The following is a 23,780-nucleotide window of genomic DNA, read 5'->3' on the forward strand; positions in this document are numbered from 1 at the left end:
TATGTCCTCTTCCCCTTTCTATGGGCTTGAAAAAGGATGTGAGACTGGTAAGCCGGCTTTAAACCTTATAGATGAGAACAACCACCCAGGGAATGGCGGAGCAGTAAGACAGTGGGACCCTGAGTCCCCAGATGATCTTGCAGTCCAGTTGCTTAACCCCAAGCCAGGACCACTCACCTACTTCCGGACTGTCACACGAGAAGTACACTATTTTGCTTGAATCATTGTTTTGCAGTCCCTTTGTTAAAGCAGCTTAGCCTATCCTGTAATTAATATGCATCCCAAACCCTTCATCTCCAACTGCCTTGCTTATGTCCCAAAGCAGCTCAACTCAACACTTACAAAACCAGCCTCATTATCAAGCCACAGCACACACCTGCTGTTCTTGTATTCCTGAACACAGACTATTCCAACTGTCTTTTGAGAACAGCCCTACCGTGTATTTATGCCCAGACAGGAGAATTTGTCACTCCTACACTCCCAGATTCAATCCATCACAGAAACTCCACAGCTTGTTACATACATCCCTCCTCTATCACTCCCTCACCTCTGATCCTAACCACCCTGGCTTTGGATGTTTTTTACTTTCTGGTTAGCTCTCTGCCTCCAATTCCATACTCTACAATGCTGCTGTTACCCTTCTTAAAACTCGATCCATTCATGTATTTTGTTTCCACAAGTCCAAAGCATTTAGTCTTCGTGGGATGGCCCCAGATTAAGTCTCTAGTTTAGCTTCTGCACATACTCCATACTTTATATCAAGCCAACCTGTCTTTTCTCCTCTCATCCTTTGCACGTGCTCCTTTTCCTTTGCCTACATCAATGCTTTTCAAATGTGGTAAAGGATCATTAAAAAAAATTCCAATCTACTGTGGATCAATACTTTTGAAAACACAATACACACAAATTAGAAAAATGATCACACGCTTAGATATCACAGCAATGGCAAAGCTTTTCAGTGCTTACTCTTAATTATAGTGCCTGTTTTGTCATGAACAGGTTAACTGTGGATCCACACTCGTCCAAGGACTATATTTCACATAGGTCTAGACTAACTCTCCCTTTTCCCTGCTTGGTGAACCACCACCCATTCACTTGCAACATCCATCATTACTGCCTCCATTGTGCTTTCCCTGCCATTTATGACGCATAGTCACATCCCGTTCAGTATATCCACCACTTTAAAACAAAAACAAAAACAAAAAAACCCCACACCTGTTACAACTCATCATGTTATCACAATTCTGGTCAACTGTCAAAGAGCAGCAAGCTCTCGGAAGTCAAGAAAATGTACAAGTCATCTCTGCATCTTGAGCCTTGTGTCTGTCATACAGTAGAAAGCTTAGAAATATAATTAACAAATAAATGTGTCTAACACAGCAGGAACTGTAACAACTCTAAATATACCTTTAATGTCTAGGATCTGGCTTAGGACCTAAAGGTTGAATGGTCTAGGGCACTGGGGACAGAAGTGAAGCAATCAGTAGGCCGTCTGAGACTGCTGTTGGCGGTAGCCACCGCGGCGCATGTAGCCCTCGTTTTTGCGGTAGCCATCCTTCTGGTCTGCAGGAGAGAAATGGGAAGAGGTGGAGGAGGATACCAGGGGAGAGACAGTAAGGGGGCTAGGACTCTGGGAGAACAGAGGGGATGGAACCACTCACCTCGGAAGTAGCCACCGTAGGTGCCCTGCTTGTGGTCAAACACCCGCTCATTATTTTCTACCAGGCTGCCCAGCTTCTCAGCCAGCTGCAGAGCCAGGTTCTGCTGGGCAGTGGGCTCAGTGCGGTGCATCACCACTGTCTGTGTTGGCTGGTCTAGGGAGGCCTGAGGGGAGGGAGAAGAACAGATGTGACACAGATCAGACCTCTCTACTCCAAACTCTCCAGGAATCCACCTGCCCATTTGCCACCTGGGCCCTTACCATCAACTCCTCGTTAATGATCATCTTGCTGATGATGGAGTGCACAGTGGGCAGGTCCAGTTCAAACATGTCAGACAGGGTCTCCATGCTAGGGAGAAAAAAGATCGAGAGCAGGGAGCAATTAGGACCCTTGACCACCAAGCTGGGGCTTCTGTGCCTCCTCAGGGCCCATCCTACCTGATGGAGTCATAGACACTGCTGTAGGTGAAGAGGTAGGTCCGCAGTGACTCTTCCTGGATCTTCCTGTTGGGAGAAAGGGGGATCTTCAGGGAAGGAGACCAACCAGTCTTTCTTCCCCACCCACCAGGGTCTCACACTCTGCTCACCTAACCAGCATGGTTCGGACTTTGTCGGCCTCTGGGAAAAGGTCCCACACTTTGCCATTCATCTTCTCGTTGATGATAAAACTGTGGCAGGTCTTCCAGTCGCCCATCTTCATGGCCTTGGAGGCAGCAACCACATGTTCCCTCATGGACTCAGGGGGACCTGAAAGGTTGGGAATGAGGCAGGGCGGAGGGAAACTTGGGATGAGGGTTCTGGCCCCCACAAGCACTGTTTAAGGAAGAACGCAGGCCAGGAGAGCAAACAATCAGACTGAGACTCTCCAAGCTCTCCAATAAACAGCTATGTGACTTTACAAGTCACTTAATATCAGAATAAATTTATTTAGATTTAGACTAAATCAGTCCATGATGTGCCTCAGGGGATTGGTGAGTTCCTCAAAAAGACTGACAAATTGCTGTGTGTACTCTTATGTACATCTTCCTAGGGAAGGGTCCCTAGTTTTTATCAGATTCTTATAAGGTTTCTTGACTTAAAAAAATGTCCAAACATCTCCACTGTTCTCTACTTTGGGCTCCACTGCAGGCAGTAACAGAGAGGCAGGGAAGGTAAACCAGAAAGCCTGAAGAGATGCTAGACATACAGATTTTCACTGGAAAACTTCTGATTAAAAAAAAATAAAGCGTCACTTCATAGTCTCAGGAAAACTTGCCCTAAGTGTACTTAAAATGACCACACACACAACCAGTAGAGGGAAAATCTGTAAAGTGGACGTGGCTGTGGACAGTAAGCTTGGCTCACTTGCCAAGTCCTCCCATGCACCAGCCTCATAGGAAGGGCACAATTCAAATTCCTTTCCCAGTGAAACCACAACTCACTCAACCTCTGGACTGAGTGATCAGATCTTTCAAAAGTGATCAAAGGAGCCAGTATCAGATTCTTGAATGCTAAGGGCCTAGATGGTTAGCTGAAAAATAATGTACAGGAAAGAGGAAAAGGTTAGAGAGGCACATTATCAGCTGAGTTAACCCTTGGGTAAATCACTTACTTCTGGGTAATAACAGTATCTACATCACAGGATTATTACTAACAAAGAACAAATGAATTAATATTTATAAAACACTTATAACAGTGCCAGGCAGAAAAAAGTACTATGTAAGTTTATACTAGATAAAAAATGTTGCTGGAATCAGGCAGTGGAGAGTTTAAGTTGGTGACTAAGGAGCCTGGGCTTTATTTTGGAGCCAATGAAGAATTTATGAAGGTGCTGGGTGTATATAACACCACACATTTGGTAGAAAGATAGTGCTGGCAAGTACAGACTGAAGGGAGAATAACAGGAAACAAGGAGCTTAACTTGGAGACAATGTGTCCTAAACAAAGAGCCTATGGAGACTAATGAGTAAAAGGATGCTTTTAGGTTATACATGGAGACACCATTAAACCAAATGGAATCATCTTGTGGGAAAGTTGCTCCCTTTAGCTTCTTAAATTCTTTGAGTAAAAGTAACCAAGGAACAAACAAGCAAAGTCATTACAGAGCCCTACACTCACCCAGCAAGGGCTGTCGCTCGCCCACCCGCAACTGGTGATGGAACTGCTTGCTGATCATGCGTCGGCGGGCATCGCTCTCGTGGGCGGCCATGTAGGGGATCTCTAGGAGCATGGCTGACACCAGGTAAACACACTCTAGCAGCTCCAGGTTTATGTGCAGGTGGAAGGGCACCTGCCGACGCCGCTCCACCTTCTCCTGCTCCTGGTTGCGCTCCTGCAGGCTACGCAGCAGCAGACCCTGGCCCAGAAGCTCCTTGGCCCGGCCGCTTGACTGGATGTCCAGCAGGGCGTTGTGAGCATCTTTGGTCAGGCCCTGGCGGAAGGCACAGATGCCCAGCTGCACCATGGTGCGGTTGTACAGGATCTAGGAGCAAAGGCAATGCACTTAGAGGTGACAGCCACAAGGCAAGTCTTTTATTTATCCAACAAATAGACATTAAGCACCAGGCTATGGACTGGGACAGAGAACAAAATAGACCAAATCCCTCCGCTTCCATGGAACTTACATTCTAGGGACAGGGGTGTGGAGGACAAAACCACCACAAAATGCAGGTGGTGACTCATGCTAAGGAGAAAAGTAGAGCAGAAGAGGAAGTTAAGAAAGGAGTTTGTGGCAGTGGTAGTGGTGGGAACTCACAGTTTTATGTAGTATAACTAAGGAAGGCCTCATTTTCAAGGGGATGATTAAATATAAAGACCTAATATGAAAAGAAAGAAAGTCATGTAGGTATGTAGGGGGATGAGGACATTCTAGAAAAAAGAGAAAGTAAATGCAAACGCCCTGGGGAAGAACTGTGCCAGACATAACTGTGAAGTGCGACATGGCTTGAGCTGGTAAAAGATGTGACCAGAAACTGGAGACTGGGCAAGCCCAGGGCCTTGTAAGCTGTGTTAAGGATTTTAAGATGGGAAACCACAGGAAAGTTTTAAGCAAGTAAGTGATATAATTTGACTTTATTTATAGGGTTACTCTGGCCGCTGTATTAAGAACAGCCTGAAGAGATGTAAGGGCAGAAGAGAGACAGACAAGAAAGATGATGGTGGCTTAGACCAGAGGGTAGCAGTAGAAGTGATAAGTGATCAGATATGGATTTTAAACACAAATGGGTGGGTAATCAGATGTGGTATACGAGAGAAAAATGAGCATCAAAGATGACTCGAAGGCTTTCGGCTTAGGCAACTGTAAATATGGACTTGCCAATAATTAAGACAGGGCAGACTGTAAGTATTACAGATGAGAGTGGGGAAACTAAGTCTTTATTCACAACAAACATACAGAGATCAATATCAGTCATGAAATTAGACACAAAGAGCCTTAAAAAATATTAGCAAACAGAATCCAGCAATGTATCAAAGAGATAATATAGCATGGCCAAGTAGTATATATCTCAGGGATGATGGCTGGTATAAAAATCTAAAATCAGTTATTCACCACAGGAACAGAGTAAAGGAGAAATAACTGTTATTTCAATAGATGCAGAAAAAAATTTTGACAAAATTCAACATCTATTTAGGACAAACATTCTCAGCCAACTAGGATCAGAAGAGAACTTCAACAAGCTGAGAAAGTGTTATCTATGAAAACACTACAGCTTACATTATACTTAATTGTGAAAGGTACACTGCTTCACTTCCAAGACTGGGAACAAGGCATGATGTCTGCTCTCACCACTTCTACTCAGCACTAAGTACCATAGATTTGAGTCATTACAGTACAGCAAGAAAGAAAGAAAAAAGAGAAAAAAGATTGGTATAGTAAATAAAACTGTCTCTATATGCAGATGACATGATTATTCCAGTTAAAAATCTTAAGGAATCTTTAAAATACTAAACCAAATATTTTAGGTGATCTTGAGGGACTGGTTCTAGGAACCCCCCCCATGGATACCCAAATCTGCAGATGCTCAAGTCTCTTATATAAAATGGCATAGTATTTGCATAAAACTCTAGGGAAGGATGTGCTGAAAGTTAAAAGTCATCTCTTGATTACCCATAATACTGTATACAACATAAATGCTATGTAAACAGTTACCAGCCAAGGCAGATTCAAGTTCTGCCTTTTGGAACTTTCTGGAAGACCCCATCCCAAATATTTTCAATCTGCGGTTGGTTGAATCCACAGACATGAAGGACCGGACTGTAAGTGAATTTAGCAGGACTCAAGGCCAATATACAAAATTCAATTGTATTTTTAAATACTGGTAGTTAACAATTAGAAAATGAAATTTTTAAAAAATTGCATTTACAATAGCATCAAAAATCATATAATTTTCAGGAGTAATTTTTTAAAAGATGTGTAATACCTCTGCAGTGAAAACCATAAAACTATATACTGAAGAAATTAAATGAAGAGATAACATGTAAGACTGAAATACAATCAGTTACAAGGTCACATGATTTTTCATGTGGTTTTCCAAAGGTACCAAAGCAATACAAGGGGGAAAGAACATCTTTAACTCTGACATCACACCATGTGCAAACATCATAAATCTAAATGTGAAAGACAAAACCCTAAGAACTTACAAAAACTAAAAATAAAAAAGAGTATCTTTATGAATTTCAAGCAGGCAAAGGTTTCTTTAGACAGGATCGAGAAAATAATAACCATAAGAGAAAAAACCGGTAAACTGGACTACATCAAACACATGGTTAAGAAAATGAACACGCAAACCACAGCCTGGAGAAAAAATCTGGAAAACGTTTATCTGACAAAGGACTGGTATCCAGGATATACAAAGAATTCCTACAACTCAATAATAAAACGATGAACAATCTAACTTTTAAAAAGGGGGGCAAAAGTTGACACTTCATGAAAGAAGATATATGAAGGGCCAATAAACATTAAAAAGTGGTCACTTTCTATAGTTACCAGGGAAATACAAACTAATGCCACAATGAAGTACCATTAGACAACCACCAATATGGCTAAAATTAGGAAGACCAACAACACTAAATAGTGACAAGCAACATTCACACATTATTGGCAGGAGTGTAAAATGGTACAACCACTTCTACGTTTCTTATAAAACTAGCCGTACACCTACACTATGATGCAGGAATTCCATTCTTCAGATGTACTCAAGAGAAAACATACATCCACACAGACTTAAACATAAGTGGTCACAACAGCTTCATTTATGATAGCCCCAAACTGGTATCTTACATGGTATCTAATCAAGAGGAAACCCATTCAAGAAAACTTGGGATAAACTGATACAATGGAACAAAAGAGAACAGGAGTACTATTCAAAAAACACCACCAGACAGCCTCACCATGTTTTACACATAAATACCTTATAATTGTTTAAACATACATTCACAGGATCTAAAGTTAGACACAGCTTTAAACACTCCTATGTGAAAATGTCCTCAAAATACTGCCATACACAAAATTGTGTTATGTCCCAATACACCACACTGCATTTAGGTTCCTGTCTGTCTTCTCAGTTTAACCACCTCTTAAGGGTTTTTTCATCTTTTTAAATAAGATCATTTCCTACTGTTTCAAACCAGACACACAGTAGGTATAATAAATGTTAGTTGAACCCAAAGCCCTAGCCCAGGGAACTCTATGTTAACATGCAGGAGGATCAAAGAATGCTGGCATCTGGGAAGGACCAAGTGTCTCCTTATATCTGCTTTAGCCAGACAGATGACTAATCTGATTAAGTCACTTTGCTTGAATAGAGAGAGGACAGGGGCCTGCCCTGATCTTAGATACCAGGGCCAGAGCGCCTCCTTCCCATTCTACCTGTACTGGCGGGTCCGCGTGCTGAATGTTGTCCTGTAGGTGGCTCATGAGCATGAGGTCACGGGCCTGGTACCAGCGCGAGTGCAGAGCATGATGGTAGATGTGGCAGAGGATAGCACACGTGCGGATTCGGTCTGTACGGTCCTTGGCATAGATGTACTTGCACAGTCTCTCCATAAGCACAGCTGAGTCCTCCCCCTCATTTTCCGCCTGGTCTTGCTCAGACTGGAGAAGCAGGGGGAAGGGGGGAGATATTGCTGAAGGAGGGGATATGGCAAAGACAATGGTTCTAAATGGCTCAGGCTTCCACCACCAAAGATTAGACTCCATCCAGCCTCCTAGTCCCACCAGGTTTTCCTCCCTGCTCCACCAAAAGCCACTCCCCAGAGAACAAGAGATCTGCCATCAAGTCCTGACAGACATCCAGAGCTGACTTTCATATCCCTCTCCCTCCAACATGGTGGCCAAGCACTCACCTTCGAGGAGCCCTCAGGGGGGGTAAGCTGCCGCTGATGGGCCTTGTAATCAAACTTGTAATAGGTGTGGAGGATGCGCCTCAAGTAGATGCGACAGATCTCTTCAGTGGTGCCCTTCTCCTCCAGGTAGCGCTGCACACGCTCAATGATGGCGCACACCTGCGCCTCGTCCTTCAGGTGCTCGACATACTCTGGGGAGAGCACCCATCCTCATCTTAGCCAGGCACCCAGGCCTCCCCAATCACCTTTCCCTAATCAATCCAGTTACCTCTTGTGTTTTCTGTACCCATGAGAAGAGTATTCACCATGCCCTAAAAACACCATCCTTTCCTGGGACATGTCAAGCTCACTTTCCATTCCCTGTCAGGCACTCTCTTCCGCTAATTCCTCCCCTAATTAACTCCTCCTACAGATGCTTTCATCAACCATCATCTAAAGCAGCCACTACTCCAGTCATCCTCTGTCACAGGTCCCTATTTGAATTTCTAGTTCACACTTTACATTATCTACAATCACCTCATTCATTTATTTCTCCTGCACCGAAATGTAAGCTCCATGAGCACGAAGGCTGTTTTGTTCATCATTACACCCCTGACTCCATGGGCACACATGGACACTCATATTTTACTGTGTAAATATCCTGTATTTCTCCCATCCCAATGCCTCTGATCCAAGCTAAACAAGCCAAGTAGACAGAGGTCATACCCCAACAGTTCTCAAAGTAGCAGACAGCAGCATCACCTAGAAACATGTCAGAAATGCAAAATTTGGGGCCCCACCCAGATCTATTGAATCAGAAGCTATGGAAGTGGGGCCCAGTATCTTAAAGGCCCTGAGGTGTGACTGCTGGGGTTAAGGATGGGCTGGCTTTCCAAATATCCTCATTTAGTATTATCCTTCATTTTAATCCCTGCATTTTTCCTCTCACTGATGCCCATACTTGCTCAGACTCACCTTGGGAGTGAGGGTCAGTATTTTGCATTATTTTGGTAAATTCTTCATCCATTCGTTCCACTAGAGTTAGGATACAGCCACGGACACGCAGAGGCTGAAGAGAAGGCAAAGGAGTAAATAAATTAGCCAAATTTCACTCCTAGACTTCACTCTTTCTGAGTCCAATGAGTCTTCTCAGCTCCAATGAGCCTGCCAATTCCCTTCTTTACCTGGTCAGCATTATGCAGGTTCTCACCCTCCTCCAGAATGTTCTCTCCAACAAAGATGTTGGGGTTTGCAAACAGTATGTCCATCAGCTCATTGATGCAGTCCAGGCACTTCTGCCACATCTCGGGCTGCCAAGAGATCGGATGGCAGTTGGAGGTGTGTAAGTGGAACAAGCAGATGCCTCCCAAGAGCCCTTCACCAGGAATCCACAGGCCTCCAACCACCAAGACTGCTTCCACAACCCCTGAATTTTAAGACACTAGGCACCTTCCTCCGACCAACCAGCTCCGCCCTGGGATGCTCGTTATTACCCTCACCTTCATGTATGTGGCCAGGTTGGGATTATAGTCATAGAGAGAGGCGATGATACTGAACTTGATCTTGACGATGACACCCTCCCCCAGGTTGTTTTCAGAAGCAATCTGGACAAGCAGCTGTAGCAGCTCAATCTGGGCTGCACTGGAGGGGTAGAGATCAGGTGAGGCATTAGACACAAACATGTCTATACAGCACACTCTCTTCAGACAAGGAAGCCAGCCTTATTCCCAATATCCTCACTATCTGTATGCTTGCTTCTCTATTGTAGATTTCAAACATAAACAGTAATAATGCTAACAATCTATCATCCTCTTCAATCCCTGAATAACTAAAGATGATGAGCTTTATTCCCATTTTACAAATGGGAAAACAGCACCAAACGGTTGGGTGACTGATTTAAGGTCAAAGGGAATATAAACAGAAAATGGACTGGTATTTTCCAACTGTACCGTTCCCCCTACTGCAGCGACACAGATCTTCCCAAAACAGCATTATTTCCCTCTAACCTTCACTCTGTGTCTTAGAAAGAGCTGTCACCCTGTAATCCCACAGCCCAAGCCCATGAATCTTACCGATCAGTTCCCTTCTTGCCTCGTGCCTGTAGGATCTCATTCAGTTTCTTGATGACAACAGCATGGGTGATCTCAGTTCCCTTGGCAAACATTTTTGGTTTCTCCTAGGGAACACATACCTTATCACATGCAGGCCAATAGGAACCCATTCTTGCCTTAATTTTTCTCCCAAATCTGACCAGGAAGGCACCTGGATGCTCTCCCAAACAGTTTCCTAATTCACTTTAGTTCTAAAGTCCTCACCTTAACCAGGGGCACTCCACCCCGGACTCGTTCCCACTCCCCGCCTTCATTGTCCTCCTCCTCCTCATCCAGGCGCTTAGATTTCCTATCGTGCTTCTTCTTGGCTTTGTCCTCCCGTTTCTTCTCAGCTGCCTTCTTGTCCTCCTCGGTGGTGGGGGCCCTGCCAGGAGACACGAGGGAATGTGAAAGATCAGCCCCCTCTCCACCTCTGAGGCTTCTTCCAACAACTTTCTCTTTTCCTCCACCTAGTTCTGGGTCCAAGTTATGCTGTACAAGAATGACCTAGGGTTAACTGTAACCATAACCAAAGCAAGGACTACTGAGCATCTGAATCTGCCAGACTACTCACCAAGGTCTGTTACCGTATTACACCAAGAAACTCTTATGAATGGAAGAGTATGGCTTGGTCTAATAAGATAGAGGTGCTATCCAGGCCACTGCAGAGACAGAAACAGCATGCCATTCTGTTCCATGCCTAAAACTAAAGTTTTTCCACAGAATCCATAAGCAACACAGTTCTTCTTCAATACCAGCTGCTCTGTCAAGACTAATCTTTTTATCAGCAACCGACTAATCAGTTTAAAATCAGTGCTTAAAAAAAAAATTGCAAAAAATTTTTGCTCTTCCCAGACTGACTACTTTTCCCTGCCTTTCTTCGCTCTATTATGACAAGTGACTAATACAAATTCTGAATTTTAAAAAAAAATGTTCAATACAACAAAATGTCCCCACAAAAGAGAAAAAGATCACTGGCTATCTCAAAGTGGACTTAAGCCACTTGATGTCTGAAACTATCTCCAGACTTTATTACTTACATAATGAAACATAAACCAAATAACAGGGACAAATTATTTCAAACTTTATAAAGCTATTAATGAAAACGTCTTTCCAGAAAGACTCAACAGATATTCAAATTACCTATAATTATCATAAACCACCGTTTAAACATTTACAAACAAATTTCATTTTAGCTGCTTAAAAGGTCTGAATATGTTTTAGTAATAGTTTATAAATTTGCCAGTTGGATTAAAATTTTCCCTTGTCAAAATATGTATGCCATTAACTCTTGATAAAAGCTTAATGGTTTTTCCCTCTATACCAATGTAATACTCTCAAATGATAAAAACTCACTTAACAGGTCAAATCCTTTACAGATACGCAAAGTATCTTCAATGGAAACTTCTTGGTCTACATCATCCCCAAAGCTCTGAGAAGATCACAAGACAATGCTACTTAAAAATCAATGCTGTCTAAATGTCAAAAAAACTTAATCTTCTGTCAGCCTAAAGTTTTACTCCTAGCCCTCAGGATATTCCTCAGGATATTGTAATTCACACCTCAAAAACACGATGAGCTCTCACTATGAATTTCTAAAACTTGGCCTGAAAGACCTAAAACTTGGCTTGACCTCTTTCCTATGACAAAGTGTACCTTGGTATATTTACAGCTTGTTAGAGATGATCAGAAAACTAATGTTTATGCTCTCAGCTATATGTCCAACAGATGCAAACTACTTTTCTAGAAGAACATGACCTCTACTTAAATACACAGCTAAGAAATGAAGACATTAAGAGACAGCAAGAGAAGTTAGCCCTAAAACCACACTGAAAAGGACCATTCTATGCCCTCTTAACCACAACTACTGATCTAGAGCCCCCAGACATCCTAGTCCTTCCTTCAAATTCTAACAACTTGGACATCCAGTCCCACCAGAGATCTATCTTTAAGTTCACTTTAAAAAAGGCCTCCAACACAACATTGTAAACTGACTATACGTCAATTAAAAAAAAAAAAAAAAAGAGCCTCCAGAAGCTGGTAACTCTTAGAAGCAGACAGCATCTCCATGAGATTCCACGGGTCCATCATATCACGTAGACAATGTTCTCCAAAAACCTTCAGATTAGGATTCATAATCAAGACAACAAACATTCCATTATGTGTATTCCTCCTCTTTTAACTTCTTCTGAATCAGTTAAACATTATCCAAGTTTTAAAATAAAAATCTTGGTTGCTCACTGTTGGAGGAGATCATGGAGAGGATGTGACCACTGGTTGATCCAAGAGCCAGATCCAGGCTATTGGAGGCTCCTTACTCCCTCCTCCCAACTTGGAATGTACATTCTGCTCACCATTCCCACCTTAGGAGCAACTTCAAGGATGCAGCCTTGGGAGAGCAACGTGTTGTAGAGACTATCCGGGCTGAGTACATGACTGAACCCTATTATATAGACTCTACAGAAACTGTTAAGACCCCGGCGGGTGGATACGGAGATGTACTCATCTTGAGGCACCAAACATAAGCCTCTATGTAAGCTCCCTTGCTTACTATACTTGTCACCTACCAACCTGGAGTGGTTTGCCTCCTTCTTTGGTCTCTCCTTGTCCTCCGTGTATGCGGCCAGTTTCAGATTTCACCCAGGGAGCTTCCAAAGTTGCAAACCAATACTCACATTCAATTAAGAGTCTAAAGTGGTAACTTATCAGAAGGGGTCCAAGACACTAGATTTCATGTTTGTACTTAAGAATTTCTACTCCACTACAAATTCAGGAACATGGATATGTGATTTGTAATTTACCTCTAACAAGGTCCAAGTAACAAATAATTAAAACATTTTAGCCCCAAACTAACAAATTCCTCAGCTAAGAATTATCCCTAAATAAAACTGATTTCAAATACTGGTCAGTTGAGGCTAATAAATAAAGATGTACAATAAATAACATCCTATTGTACCTGGACACATACTTTGGAAAAAATTAATTAATTAAGAAAAAAGCCACTTAACTAAAAGTTCACTAAACTGATTATCTTAAAAGACATTCTCCTAGATAGGCTTAGCCTGATTAGAAAATTAAATCAAATACAGGCTCTTAGGTGTTTCTTTTATCTGTGACTGTCCTCATATTTTCTGCTCAAACCCACTATTTAATATCCAGGTGCTTTAATGTTGCTAGACAACCTTATTATCCCACATCAAAGAGACTGAAGCTCTTAAGATTAAACCCATTCTTTTATGTGCTTGTTTAGACCAAAAGATGACAGATGAGAAATTCTGAAGAGGGAAAGGGAATGAACTGGCTTAATATGGAGATACTGAAAAAAGACACTGGCAGACATTATAGAGACAGCTTGTCAAGTTTCTAGAAAATCCATTAACTGAAAATAACCCTTGTTATCTTAGATAGCTAATGAGCTTACACACACACACAAATGTGCAAACAAAATTCATTGTTCCCACCACTGTCTGTGGTTTTTCCCTCTCTCCTTGTTTCTAATTGTCTTGGTTGGCAATCAATTCTAAAAACTGGTTTACCTTGTTATACGAGTAAAACAGTGTCTCTGAATTATTCTTTGACACTACAAAGCCACAAACCTTCAATATCAAAAAGGCCTTTGAGGATCCCATGGCTAATCCAACCTCTGACACTTGAGATTTTTAACTAAATCTAACTTTAGATTTTTTTTTTGTAGGGGGGTGAGGGAGGGCATGGGGGCTGGGGGGTGGTTGTTACATATACAAAGTAAAATTTCACTGGTTAAAAAAAATATATCAAGGGTAATCCCTAAAGTGAGAAATAATAAATAAGATAGGATTCTTCTCAAAATAATTATTCCAAGTGAAAGAAAGCCAGATCCCTCCCAATCAAGTTATATACTGTATGAATCCATTTATATAAAATTCTAAAAAATGCCAACTTATCTAGTGATAGAAAACAAATCAATGGCTGCCCAGAGAAAGGGCAAGGGGAGGTGGGGCAGGAAGAAAGGTTTACTAAGGGGCATGAACAAATTTTGAGGAGTGATGGATTTTATTTATTCTAATTATAGTGATGGTTTCATGGCTGTAAACATGTCACAACTTACCAAATTTCTAGCTTTAAATATGTACAGTTATTATACATCAATTATACCTCAATAAAGCTATCAAGAATTTTAAAATAAAAAAACTTTAAATAAAAAAGGATAAATAGAAAGCATAGTAAGACAGTAAGAACAAGATCAGATACATTAATAATCACAATAAATGTAAATGAACTACCCAGCATAGATTAAAAAGCAGAGATGAAGTTCTGAAGATGTGGTGATAGCTGCACAACCATGTAAACGTACTAAAAACCACGAAATTGTACACTTAAAAATGACTAAAATGGTAAGTTTTATGTAATGTGTAGCCAATTGAAAAAAAAGTAAAGAAAGCAGAGATGATCATGAGATTAAAAGCAAAAACAGAAAAACCCAGCTGTGTTTATAAAACTATCCTAACCATAAAACACGGAAAGGTTCAAAATAAAATGACAAGAAAAAAACACTACACACACTGGTCCAAATAATGGAGACTTCGAAACACAATTATTGAAAGACAAAAACATAAAGAAGATATAAAAGATATGAACCAATAATAAGGCTGACAGTTCTACAGGATGTCAGTAGGCTTAAAAAATGAGTTTCAGAGTCAAGCCAATTTAAGAGATGATTAATAAAAAAAACTTCAGCAGATCTATTTTGGTGGAACTTTCCAGACTCAATATTAATGTATGGATATGGCTGTAAATCCCCCAAGAAGGGGCAAGATACTGTGGTATAGTAAGAAATATGCATTTGGTCTTTGTCCTCAGTTTCTGACAAAGAGCTCCTAAATCCCTTAGAATTTTCTGAGCAATAGCAGCATCTTTGGTTCTAGTGAGGTCACTGGTGGTGGGTCTCTAAAAAGCTTTCAGAATTGGCTGGCTGTTAAAAAGACCAAGGCTGATTAGAGGGTTGGAACTTACAGCCCCACCCTCTGACCACTAGGGAGGGGGAGAGGGACTGGAGATGGAGCCTATGGACCAGTAATTTAATCAATCATAGCTACATAATGAAGCCTCCATAAAAATCTCTAAAATGATGAAGTCTGAGAGGCGGTTGGTGACCACACTGAGGTGCTGGGAGGATGGTGCACTCAAAGGGGACACGGAAGCTCTGTGCTCCTTCTCTCATACCCTGACCCGTGCATTGCTTCCATTTGGAGGTTGCTGAGTTGTAACCTTTACAATAAACTGGTAAGTAAAGAGCTTTCCTGAGTTTTGCGGGTTGGTCCAGCAAACTAATGAACCTAAGGAGGCAGTTGTGGAACTCCCTGAATTTACAGCTGGTTGGTCAGAAGTACAGGAGCCAAACTTGGAACTTATGGCTGGCATCTAAGGTGGCGGCAGGCTTGTGGGGTCTGTGCTAACTTTGGCTAGTTACTGTCAGAACGGCATTGAGTGCTGAACGGCCAGGTGGTGTCCAGAGAGTTGGGTAACTGGCTGATATGAGGGAAAAAACTCACACATACGGTGTCAGAAGTGTTGTGGGTAAAAACGTATTAGATACACACCACTTCCTGCTCTTGACCAGTGCTCCATGAAGCACACAATGAAAAACGCTTCTCAATAAAACACCTATACCTGGACCCCTCTAGTGTTAGGGAACTTAACTCCCAAAGCAGCGTAACTCCAACTTTTGAAAGCAAGAAAGCAACCCTAAGAGCATCAACAGTTCTGCCAGTTATCACTGAGCTTGTTATTTGACTCTTGTGGAGGACACAGGGGTGGTATCACCTTGACTTCAAAGGAGGAAACCGGGGTTTAAGAAGGTTAAGTAACTCACCCTAAATTGACAGCTACTAAAGGACTAAGGGCTGGGACTGGAATCCAAATCAGAATCCTTCCTCATTCCATGACGGTACTAGTAGAGTTCAGGAAGGCTTGCTGCAGTCTACTGCTATATACTAGTAAGTTCTCAGAAAGAGTGACAAGAGAAGCAACTGTCACTGAAGGCTCACCACATACCAGTGACTGGGCAAGCCACTTCCCTACATTATTACCTCCCTGTACAGGTATCGTTGAAGGCACAGTTGAGTACCACCCCATTTTACAAATAAGAAAGCTGAAGACTGGAAGGGTTAAGCAGTTTTTCCACTACCACACAGCTGATCAGCATCACAGGGTGATAAAACTCTCAGTCCACATGCAGAGAGTAATGTCGTGGTTAAATATTTGGATACTGGAGCCTTCAAATCCCATCCTCAGGAAACATCAGCTTCATGATCTCAGCCAACTAACATACTTGACTCTGCAGTCCCTCTGTTGGCCTCTATTACCTAAAAGATTCCCTGAGGGGGGCAGTATAGGGGTAGGGAAGTAAGAGGCACAAACCATTAGGTAAAAAATAAGCTACAAGAATACTGTACAACACAGGAAATATAGTCAACATTTTATAATAACTATAAAGTACAACCTTTAAAATTGTGAATCATTATATTAGACACCTGTAACTTATATAATACTCTACAGCAAACTACACTTCAATAAAAAAATTTTTAATGAAAAAATTGAAAAAGCTGAAGTTGAAAAAAACCAAACAAATAATAAATAAAAGGACTCCATAGAAGCAGCAACAACTTCCAAGATGCCTAAAGGCTTCCTACCCTTCCCACTGCAGCCTGAGGTACCATTATTACTTTTCTTACTTTTTAAGGAATCTTGAGGCCAGCACAGTCTGTTTCCCTTCCTCCTCCTCTGAGTCTGAATCAGAAGATGTGGAACCTGTGTCCCAATCTTCATCATCTTCTGAGTCTTCTGAGTCCTCATCTTCATCCTTAGAGGAAAAAAGAGCATCAGAAGAAAGAAGATGGAAAGGCTGACTGGTCTCTCTGCTCTCCCTGCTGACACATGTTCCAGCGATTCTCAGGAGCAGAAGAGTGAATCAAAAATCAAGATATTAAGAGCTAGACTAGACCACCAAGACCAGAGAGAAGTGGTGACTTGCTCCAGGGACACACAGCTCCCCAGGAGTGAGAGAATCTAGTTCTCTGGATTCCAGGTCGTTCAGTGCTCTAACCCAAGAGGAAACGTGCTCCCAAACCAGACTCTGCTAAACCTCACCCTTCCCAACCCTAGGGCTCAGTGAGGCTTTTCTTCTCCCCACGGGCCCAAGAATGGTTCACAGCAGGCAAACCACACCTCAGTATAATTCTAGGTCTTACTTCCATCTTTTTGAGGAACTTGCGACTCTCTCCAGAAGGAGCTTCTGATTTCTTCTTTAGGAAAGCTGCAGCACTGACTCCCTCATCATCCTCATCCTCATCTGAAGAGCCTGGTGAGAAAGAGAAGAGTTAAAAACAAAAGTGAATGGCAACCAAGAAACCAGGCCAAGGAAGCCCCTAACCATTTGCAATCAGGGTTTCCTCTCTCACCTTCTGAATCCTCCTCATTCTTCTCAGCATCTTCATCTGCAGACTGCTCAGGGTTCTTGACAGGGGGAAATGAGAGAATAAAGGATGCCTGCCAACCACACCATCCCCCCACCTCAACCCACAGAGTTTTGTCATGATTCTTTCTCCAGTCATACCTCCCATCTGCAAATGCTTTTTTGTCTCAGTCATGGGGTCACTGTTCCCACACTTCAAAAACTCTCCTTCTAGCACCCTACCTGCTTGTAATTCGTAATATGGGACTCAAAATCTCGGTTGTATTTTCGGATCTTCTGGCGCAGGGTGCTCAGGGCCTTGGCATTGTTCTTGTTCATCTTCTTCTTCCCTTCCTTATCTTCCCATAGCTGAAGAAAAGAATAGGGAAAAAAGGGGGAACAGAGATCTGAGACTACGTAGTATTCCCTACAACTTCAGAGTCTTGCTATCTGTACACCATCTGACTACTTTCTAACTACACCTGTTAACTTACTGTTAAAAGATCCGTTATTTATGTGCCATTGGGAAAAGTGCAAAACCACTTTTGAGGCAAGAGATAATATAAGTAACAAGAGGTAATACCAAAAAAGGTACAATTAAAATTCTTAGCATAAAATAAGCCCCCCTCCTTGCTTCACTCCCTACTTCTCATGTTCCGGGAAATACTGAATATCTGGCAAACGACTCAGAGGAGACATGATCTCCAGGTGTGGGTTAGGAGAAGGCCTCAGGTCCACAATCCCCTTCTGCACCCTCCCACCCCCATAGGAATCACACCTCATTAAGATAGTCCTCCAGGTCAGCCAGGATTCGGATATAGAACCGGGGGACACCTTCCTTGTCCACAATGCTCTTAGCCTTCCCATACGCTTTTCCCAGGAGCTCAAACTCTTCTAGGCACTTGGTGACATCCCGAATCTTCATGGCATTACGAATGGTCCGGATAAGGTTGGTCAGCTCCTCAAACCTAGTTTGAAAGCCCAATACCACGTTGGACATGTCCACCATCACCAACCAGAAAACCCACCACTGCTTCAGAGACTCCTCATCACCCAGCCTTCCCATGGCCTCACCTCTTATCCTTGGCACTTCGGACAACTCTCTTGGTATCTTCTTCATCCTCACTCAGCAACAATGGCCTATTTGGAAGGAACAGAAGCCATTAGCCCCTCTTCCTAGTTCCAGTCTTTCCAAATGATCTCCATTTCTCTTCTCAGATGCGACAGGTAGAGCTGAGTAACTCAGGCCTATTCTGACCACACACATCCTGTTCTAGTCTTCCTCTTCACAAAGAACTCAATCTTCTAAGCCTCCTTTAAGGCCTTTTGTCAAATGTTGTAACACATACAAAAATGGCCATCTCCATCCTCTCCAATAGAAACAAATAAAAGGGCTTATTTACTGTGTCAGAAAATTAATTATGTGAAGATACATGTCACTAAGAATTACTAAAAGAAGTTGCGGAAAAGGGTACTTTAGCTAGAATGAATGAATGGAAAAGATGGTACCTGAACTAGGTCCTAGAAAGCAATGCTTCCCAGAGTGAGAGGACAAGGGCAAGGAAAGAGCCTCAGTGGCTTTAACACCTCCATTTTTAGTATTTTTCCTTAATAATTAGAGACCAGACAGCATTCAGCTGATAACAATCTCTTTTTTTCTCTATCTTATTAATTTTTCAAATTATTTATTCTATAGCAAATGATGTTGGTTTTCCACTCGTGGTAGAGATATGAAATCATATTCATGTGGATATACATCTGTGCATACATTTTTTTTTTCATCTTTAAGATACTAGTAGAGGTTTAAGAACCTGTCTGCAGTGCCAGGTGGCTGGGGTTCAGAGCCACATCAAGGAGCTCCCAGTTATCAAGCGAGTATTTGGGGTTTCTTTTTGTAAACAGTGAGAGGCCATTAAGGATTTCCTGGTGGTATGAATAACTATGATGTTTGGAATCCAAAGTCAAGAAGGGTTGTGGAAAGTGGGGTGTTTCAGAGGCTGTGGACACGGGGGTCATTTGGAAGCTAATGCAACAGACCCAGCCAGTGGGAAACCTCTTCTCTGTGACTCTATCCTTCGCCTAGTGGGTAGATTCCTACAAATCACAGGACCCTAAGCATTCAGGTTGTCCCTCCAACACTGCTTCAGTCCCTTAAACTCTCGACATGCCTAAAATCCGCTCTCGCTACCTCACCTCTATTACCCTCCCATACACACGGCCTTCCGCAGCCTGCCGAAACCTGCACCCCCGAGTGGTCCCCATGACGCAGGCCTCCACTCACTGTTTGCCGTAGTTACCCCCAACGGGTTTGGTGACGAGCTCCTCCCCAGACAGGGACGACTCGGACTCACTGTCCGAACCGGTGGTAAAAAACCGCGACATGGCGACAGCGCTCAGAGGCTGCGGCGGGCGCGGCCGGACCTACGGGAGAGCCAGAGAGTCACGGGCCGCGAGAAGGGGCCAGGGCCGCCACCCCTGACCCCAGGTCTCGCCGTCACTGCACGTACCCCAACCGGGGGTCCCCCTTCTCGAAACACGAGGCCCAAGAAGTACTTACCAGCTGAGCTCGCGACTCACACTGCGCTGCCGAAACAGCGGAAACGCGGAAAGAAGGCGGGATCCTTGCGTCACTTCCGGGAGACGCTAACGAACTACACTGGACGACTACAACTCCCAGAGGTCCTCGCGTCACGCAGGGGGCGGGGACAGACCTGAAGTAACCTTGACAGGAAGGACGTGGCTTCGAGGTTGCAGGATCTGATAGTGCTTTGCTGTCGTGTTTTATTGCGTACAGACAGGCAACCTCATCCCTCACCTGTGGAATCGGAATCTCAGGTCCACGAGTTTACGTTTTAAAGCACCCACATGACGCTGATGAGCTGCAAGGTTTTGGAGCTAGGCTTAGAGCAAACTTCGAATCGGACTTTGTATTCAAATCCCACCTCCACCACTTACTAGTGTGTGAACCTAGGCAGATTTCCTAACCTCATCGTGATTCAGTCTCCCCAAGTAAGAACCATAACAGGACCTACTTCATAGGGTGTTATGAGAATTAAGTGACTTCGTATCTAGGACAGTGCCTCGTACAAAATAAGAATATAATAAATATTAGCTTGTATTCATTATTATACGAATGCTTATTGACTGATAATTTATTATGAACCAGCAATGTTTTAGGCACTGAACACAGAAGTGAACAAAATAGAAAAGGTCCTTGATTTCACAAGGGAAATTCACATTCTAGTGAAGTAGCATAATTAACAAGTCAGCAAATAAAGATAATTCCAGATAGTAACTAAAAAACACCATAAAGATATCAATGTGTCTAGTTAGATGGGAAGACAATTTTGGATAGGAGATCAGGGCCTCTCTGAAGAGGTGACAATTGAGCTGAGATCCAAATGACAGGAAGGAGGGAAACATGCAGAAGTTCATCTAGGGAAAGAACATTTCAAACTCTTCAAGGGAAGGGGGCGCAGCAAGTGCAAAGGCCCTGAGGTGGAAATGAGCTTGGCCAGGTTCTAGGAATAAAGAGAAGGCCAGTGTGCTATCAGAGAAGTGAGCAATGTATTAACAGTATGGAAGTGGATAATGCTAGATCATGTAGGTCCTTGTTGGCCTGTAGATTTAAATTCAGGTGAGTTGGAGAAGCAATTAACCGGAGTTTTAGCAAGGACTGTTTTACATTTTTAAAGGTGGTTTCATTCATTCAGCATTTGCTGTGTGTCTGGTACTAGTTAACACTGGAGGTACAATGATCCCCTGAAAGAAAAGTGGTACTTAGCAGACTGAGGGGAAAGAAGGAGGCCTCTTTAGGTAGAGGAAACATTGTGAACAAAATCTTACAGATAGGAAAGCTCAGGGCACATTCAGCAGCTGGCATATAGGGGCTGAATGTGACAGGGCCTTTCCAAACATCCTAGCCTATTCTCCTTCCACCCTGCCCCCCTTTATCTCTCTGTCTCTCTTCCTCTCCCTTTTCCTCTCTCTCTCCTTCTCTCCCTGCAGATCCACCTGATGCTGGCATCAACCTCTTCACCTCCCAAAACAGAAGTGGAAGGCATTGAAATTGGCAAGGGAACTTAAGTAAAGGGTAAAGGAGGTTGAGTGATTTGAAGATCATTGTCACTGAAGACGAAGAAATGCAAATTCAGACTACAGTAAAGCTACTGATTTTAGAGTGGTTTCTCGTTACTCCCAAGCCCCTGATCATTTGCAAAGGAAAAATCATATCCGAACTCTCTATTTTTTACTAATCCTTTACTAAGTCATTATGAAAAATTTCGATTTAACAGAGAGGGGGCTTTTTCAGTAAACTTCTTATTGAACTGTAACATAGATTCAGATAAATGACAGATCATAAGTGCACAGCTTGATGAGCTTCCACAAAGCGAGCACACCTTTATGCCTACATCAAGAAACCAAACATGACCAGAACTACCCACGCAAACTCCCTTCTTGTATCCCCCTCCTGTCACTACCTAGCAGGTCTCTAAAATTTTATTTTACTTTTTAAAATATTTATTTAATTATTTATTGTTTGTGGGGGAGGTAATTAGGTTTATTTACTTACTTATTTATTTTAACGCAGGTACTGGGGATTGAATCCAGGACCTCGTGCATACTAAGCTTGCACTCTACCACTGAGCTATACCCTCTCCCCCTTACATTTTATTTTTTCTCATGAAATATTTCAACATAGTGTCAAGAATAAAGACTATTCTAATGAACATCTATGTACTCCCCATCCACCAAGCATTATCAAAACTTAATATGATACCACATACCACATTTTGCTATGGCTCTTTTTTTTTTAAGAAAAAATTTAAATACACTTAGGATATCCTAGATAAATGGAGGTCTTGATGAACAAGGTACACCTACAAATATCTTTAAAGCAGCTACCATGTTCCAGGCTCTTTCACGTAATCATCTCTCTTTATTTTAAAATATACATGTACATGATTGCAAAATGTAAATGATACAAATGAATATATAAGGGACATTGAAAAGCCACTCAGATGTAAAAATTACTCTTCACGCAGGACCACGCTGTGCATATCAGGCTTGCTTGGCCTTCACCCGCTAACGGGCTCTGCCCCATCTACAGTGAGATTCAAAACTCCACAAACTTCCAAAATGACCACAGGGGGCAGTACCACTGCCTTGAGTACCACTGCTCAAGATCTGTTCTGTCTAATAGAAGAAACAACAGCTGTCTGTGGCTTATTATATTTAACTTAACTAATTTATATTAAATAAAATTGAAAGTTCAGTTTCTCAGTCATACTAGCCACATTTCAAGTACTTAAAAACCACATGAAGCAAAAACTATCGCAGAGAAAAGCCCAGATCCAGATGGCTTCACTAGTTAATTCTACCAATATTTAAAGAACTAACACTAGTTCTTCAAAAACTTTTCTTTTTTTATAGAAGAGAAAACACTTCCCAACTCATTCTATGAGGTTCACATTGCCCTGATACCAAAATCAGACAAAAATGACGCAAGAAAAGAAAATTACAGGACAATTTCCCTTATGAATATAGACATAAAAATCCTCAACGAAATACTAGAAAATCTAATACATAAACCATAACCAAGGAGGATTTATCATGAGTGCAAAGTCAGTTTAACATATGAAAATGAATTAACATAATATACCATATCAATAGAATAAAGGATAAAAACCATATCATCATCCCAATAGATGTAAAAAAAAACAATGTTTTGACAACATCCAAAACTCCTTCACAATCAGAACACTTAACAAACTGGGAATAGAAGGGAATTTCCTCAATATGTTAAAGGGCATCCACAAAATATCCACAGGTAATATCATACTTAATGATGAAAGACAGATAGCTTTTTCCCTAAGATCAGGAACAACATGACAAAGTCTATTGTTGCCATTTCTAGTCAATATTGTACTGGAGGTTCTAGCCAGGACAATTAGGCCATAAAGTGAAGCAAAAGGAATCTAGATTAGAAACGTTTGCAGAGGACATAATCTTGTATATAGAAAATCCTAAGGAATCTACAAAAAAAGGTATCTGAGCTAACAAGTCCAGCAAGGTTGGAGGATAAAAGATCAACAGACAAAACTCAATTCCATTTCTATACACTTGTAATGAACAATCCAAAATGAAATTAGAAAAATAATTCTATATACAAAAGCACCAAAAAGAATGAAATACTTACAAATAAATTTAACAAAAGTGGTGTAAAATGTGTACTCCGAAAACTACAAAGCATTTTTGTTTTATATATGCATTTTTTAAATTTATTAAAAAAATT

The 23,780-nt window shown here is 42.0% G+C and overlaps 1 protein-coding gene across 1 annotated transcript; it reads right to left on the reverse strand.

Annotated features, from left to right (window-relative positions):
- Positions 1-1,384: 1,384 nt before the first annotated feature.
- LOC102533977 (eukaryotic translation initiation factor 3 subunit C) lies at positions 1,385-20,106 on the reverse strand. Its single transcript, XM_006201243.4, has 21 exons — positions 20,043-20,106; positions 19,767-19,906; positions 18,560-18,625; positions 18,264-18,453; positions 17,729-17,854; positions 17,493-17,547; positions 17,283-17,392; positions 16,767-16,894; positions 10,279-10,438; positions 10,036-10,139; positions 9,463-9,604; positions 9,148-9,273; positions 8,939-9,032; positions 7,985-8,175; positions 7,509-7,733; positions 3,758-4,121; positions 2,248-2,407; positions 2,099-2,164; positions 1,922-2,009; positions 1,662-1,824; positions 1,385-1,563 (listed from the first exon to the last, which is right to left on the reverse strand). The coding sequence occupies exons 2-21, from the start codon at positions 19,865-19,867 to the stop codon at positions 1,481-1,483; spliced, it is 2,742 nt and encodes a 913-aa protein (XP_006201305.1). The 5' UTR covers positions 19,868-19,906; positions 20,043-20,106; the 3' UTR covers positions 1,385-1,480.
- Positions 20,107-23,780: the final 3,674 nt, after the last annotated feature.

The sequence above is a fragment of the Vicugna pacos genome, chromosome 18 (genome assembly GCF_048564905.1).
Source record: "Vicugna pacos chromosome 18, VicPac4, whole genome shotgun sequence".
Taxonomy (NCBI): domain Eukaryota; kingdom Metazoa; phylum Chordata; class Mammalia; order Artiodactyla; family Camelidae; genus Vicugna; species Vicugna pacos.

Bases quoted from the DNA above. Each gene is read 5' to 3' on its own strand.
- LOC102533977 (XM_006201243.4), bottom strand. From the start codon at position 19,867: ATGTCGCGGTTTTTTACCACCGGTTCGGACAGTGAGTCCGAGTCGTCC. The intron at 17,393-17,492 runs GTGAGAGAGGAA...CTTTCTCACCAG, and splicing joins GAATGAGGAGGATTCAGAAG to GCTCTTCAGATGAGGATGAG. The intron at 1,564-1,661 runs GTGAGTGGTTCC...TCTCTCCTGCAG, and splicing joins CTACGGTGGCTACTTCCGAG to ACCAGAAGGATGGCTACCGC.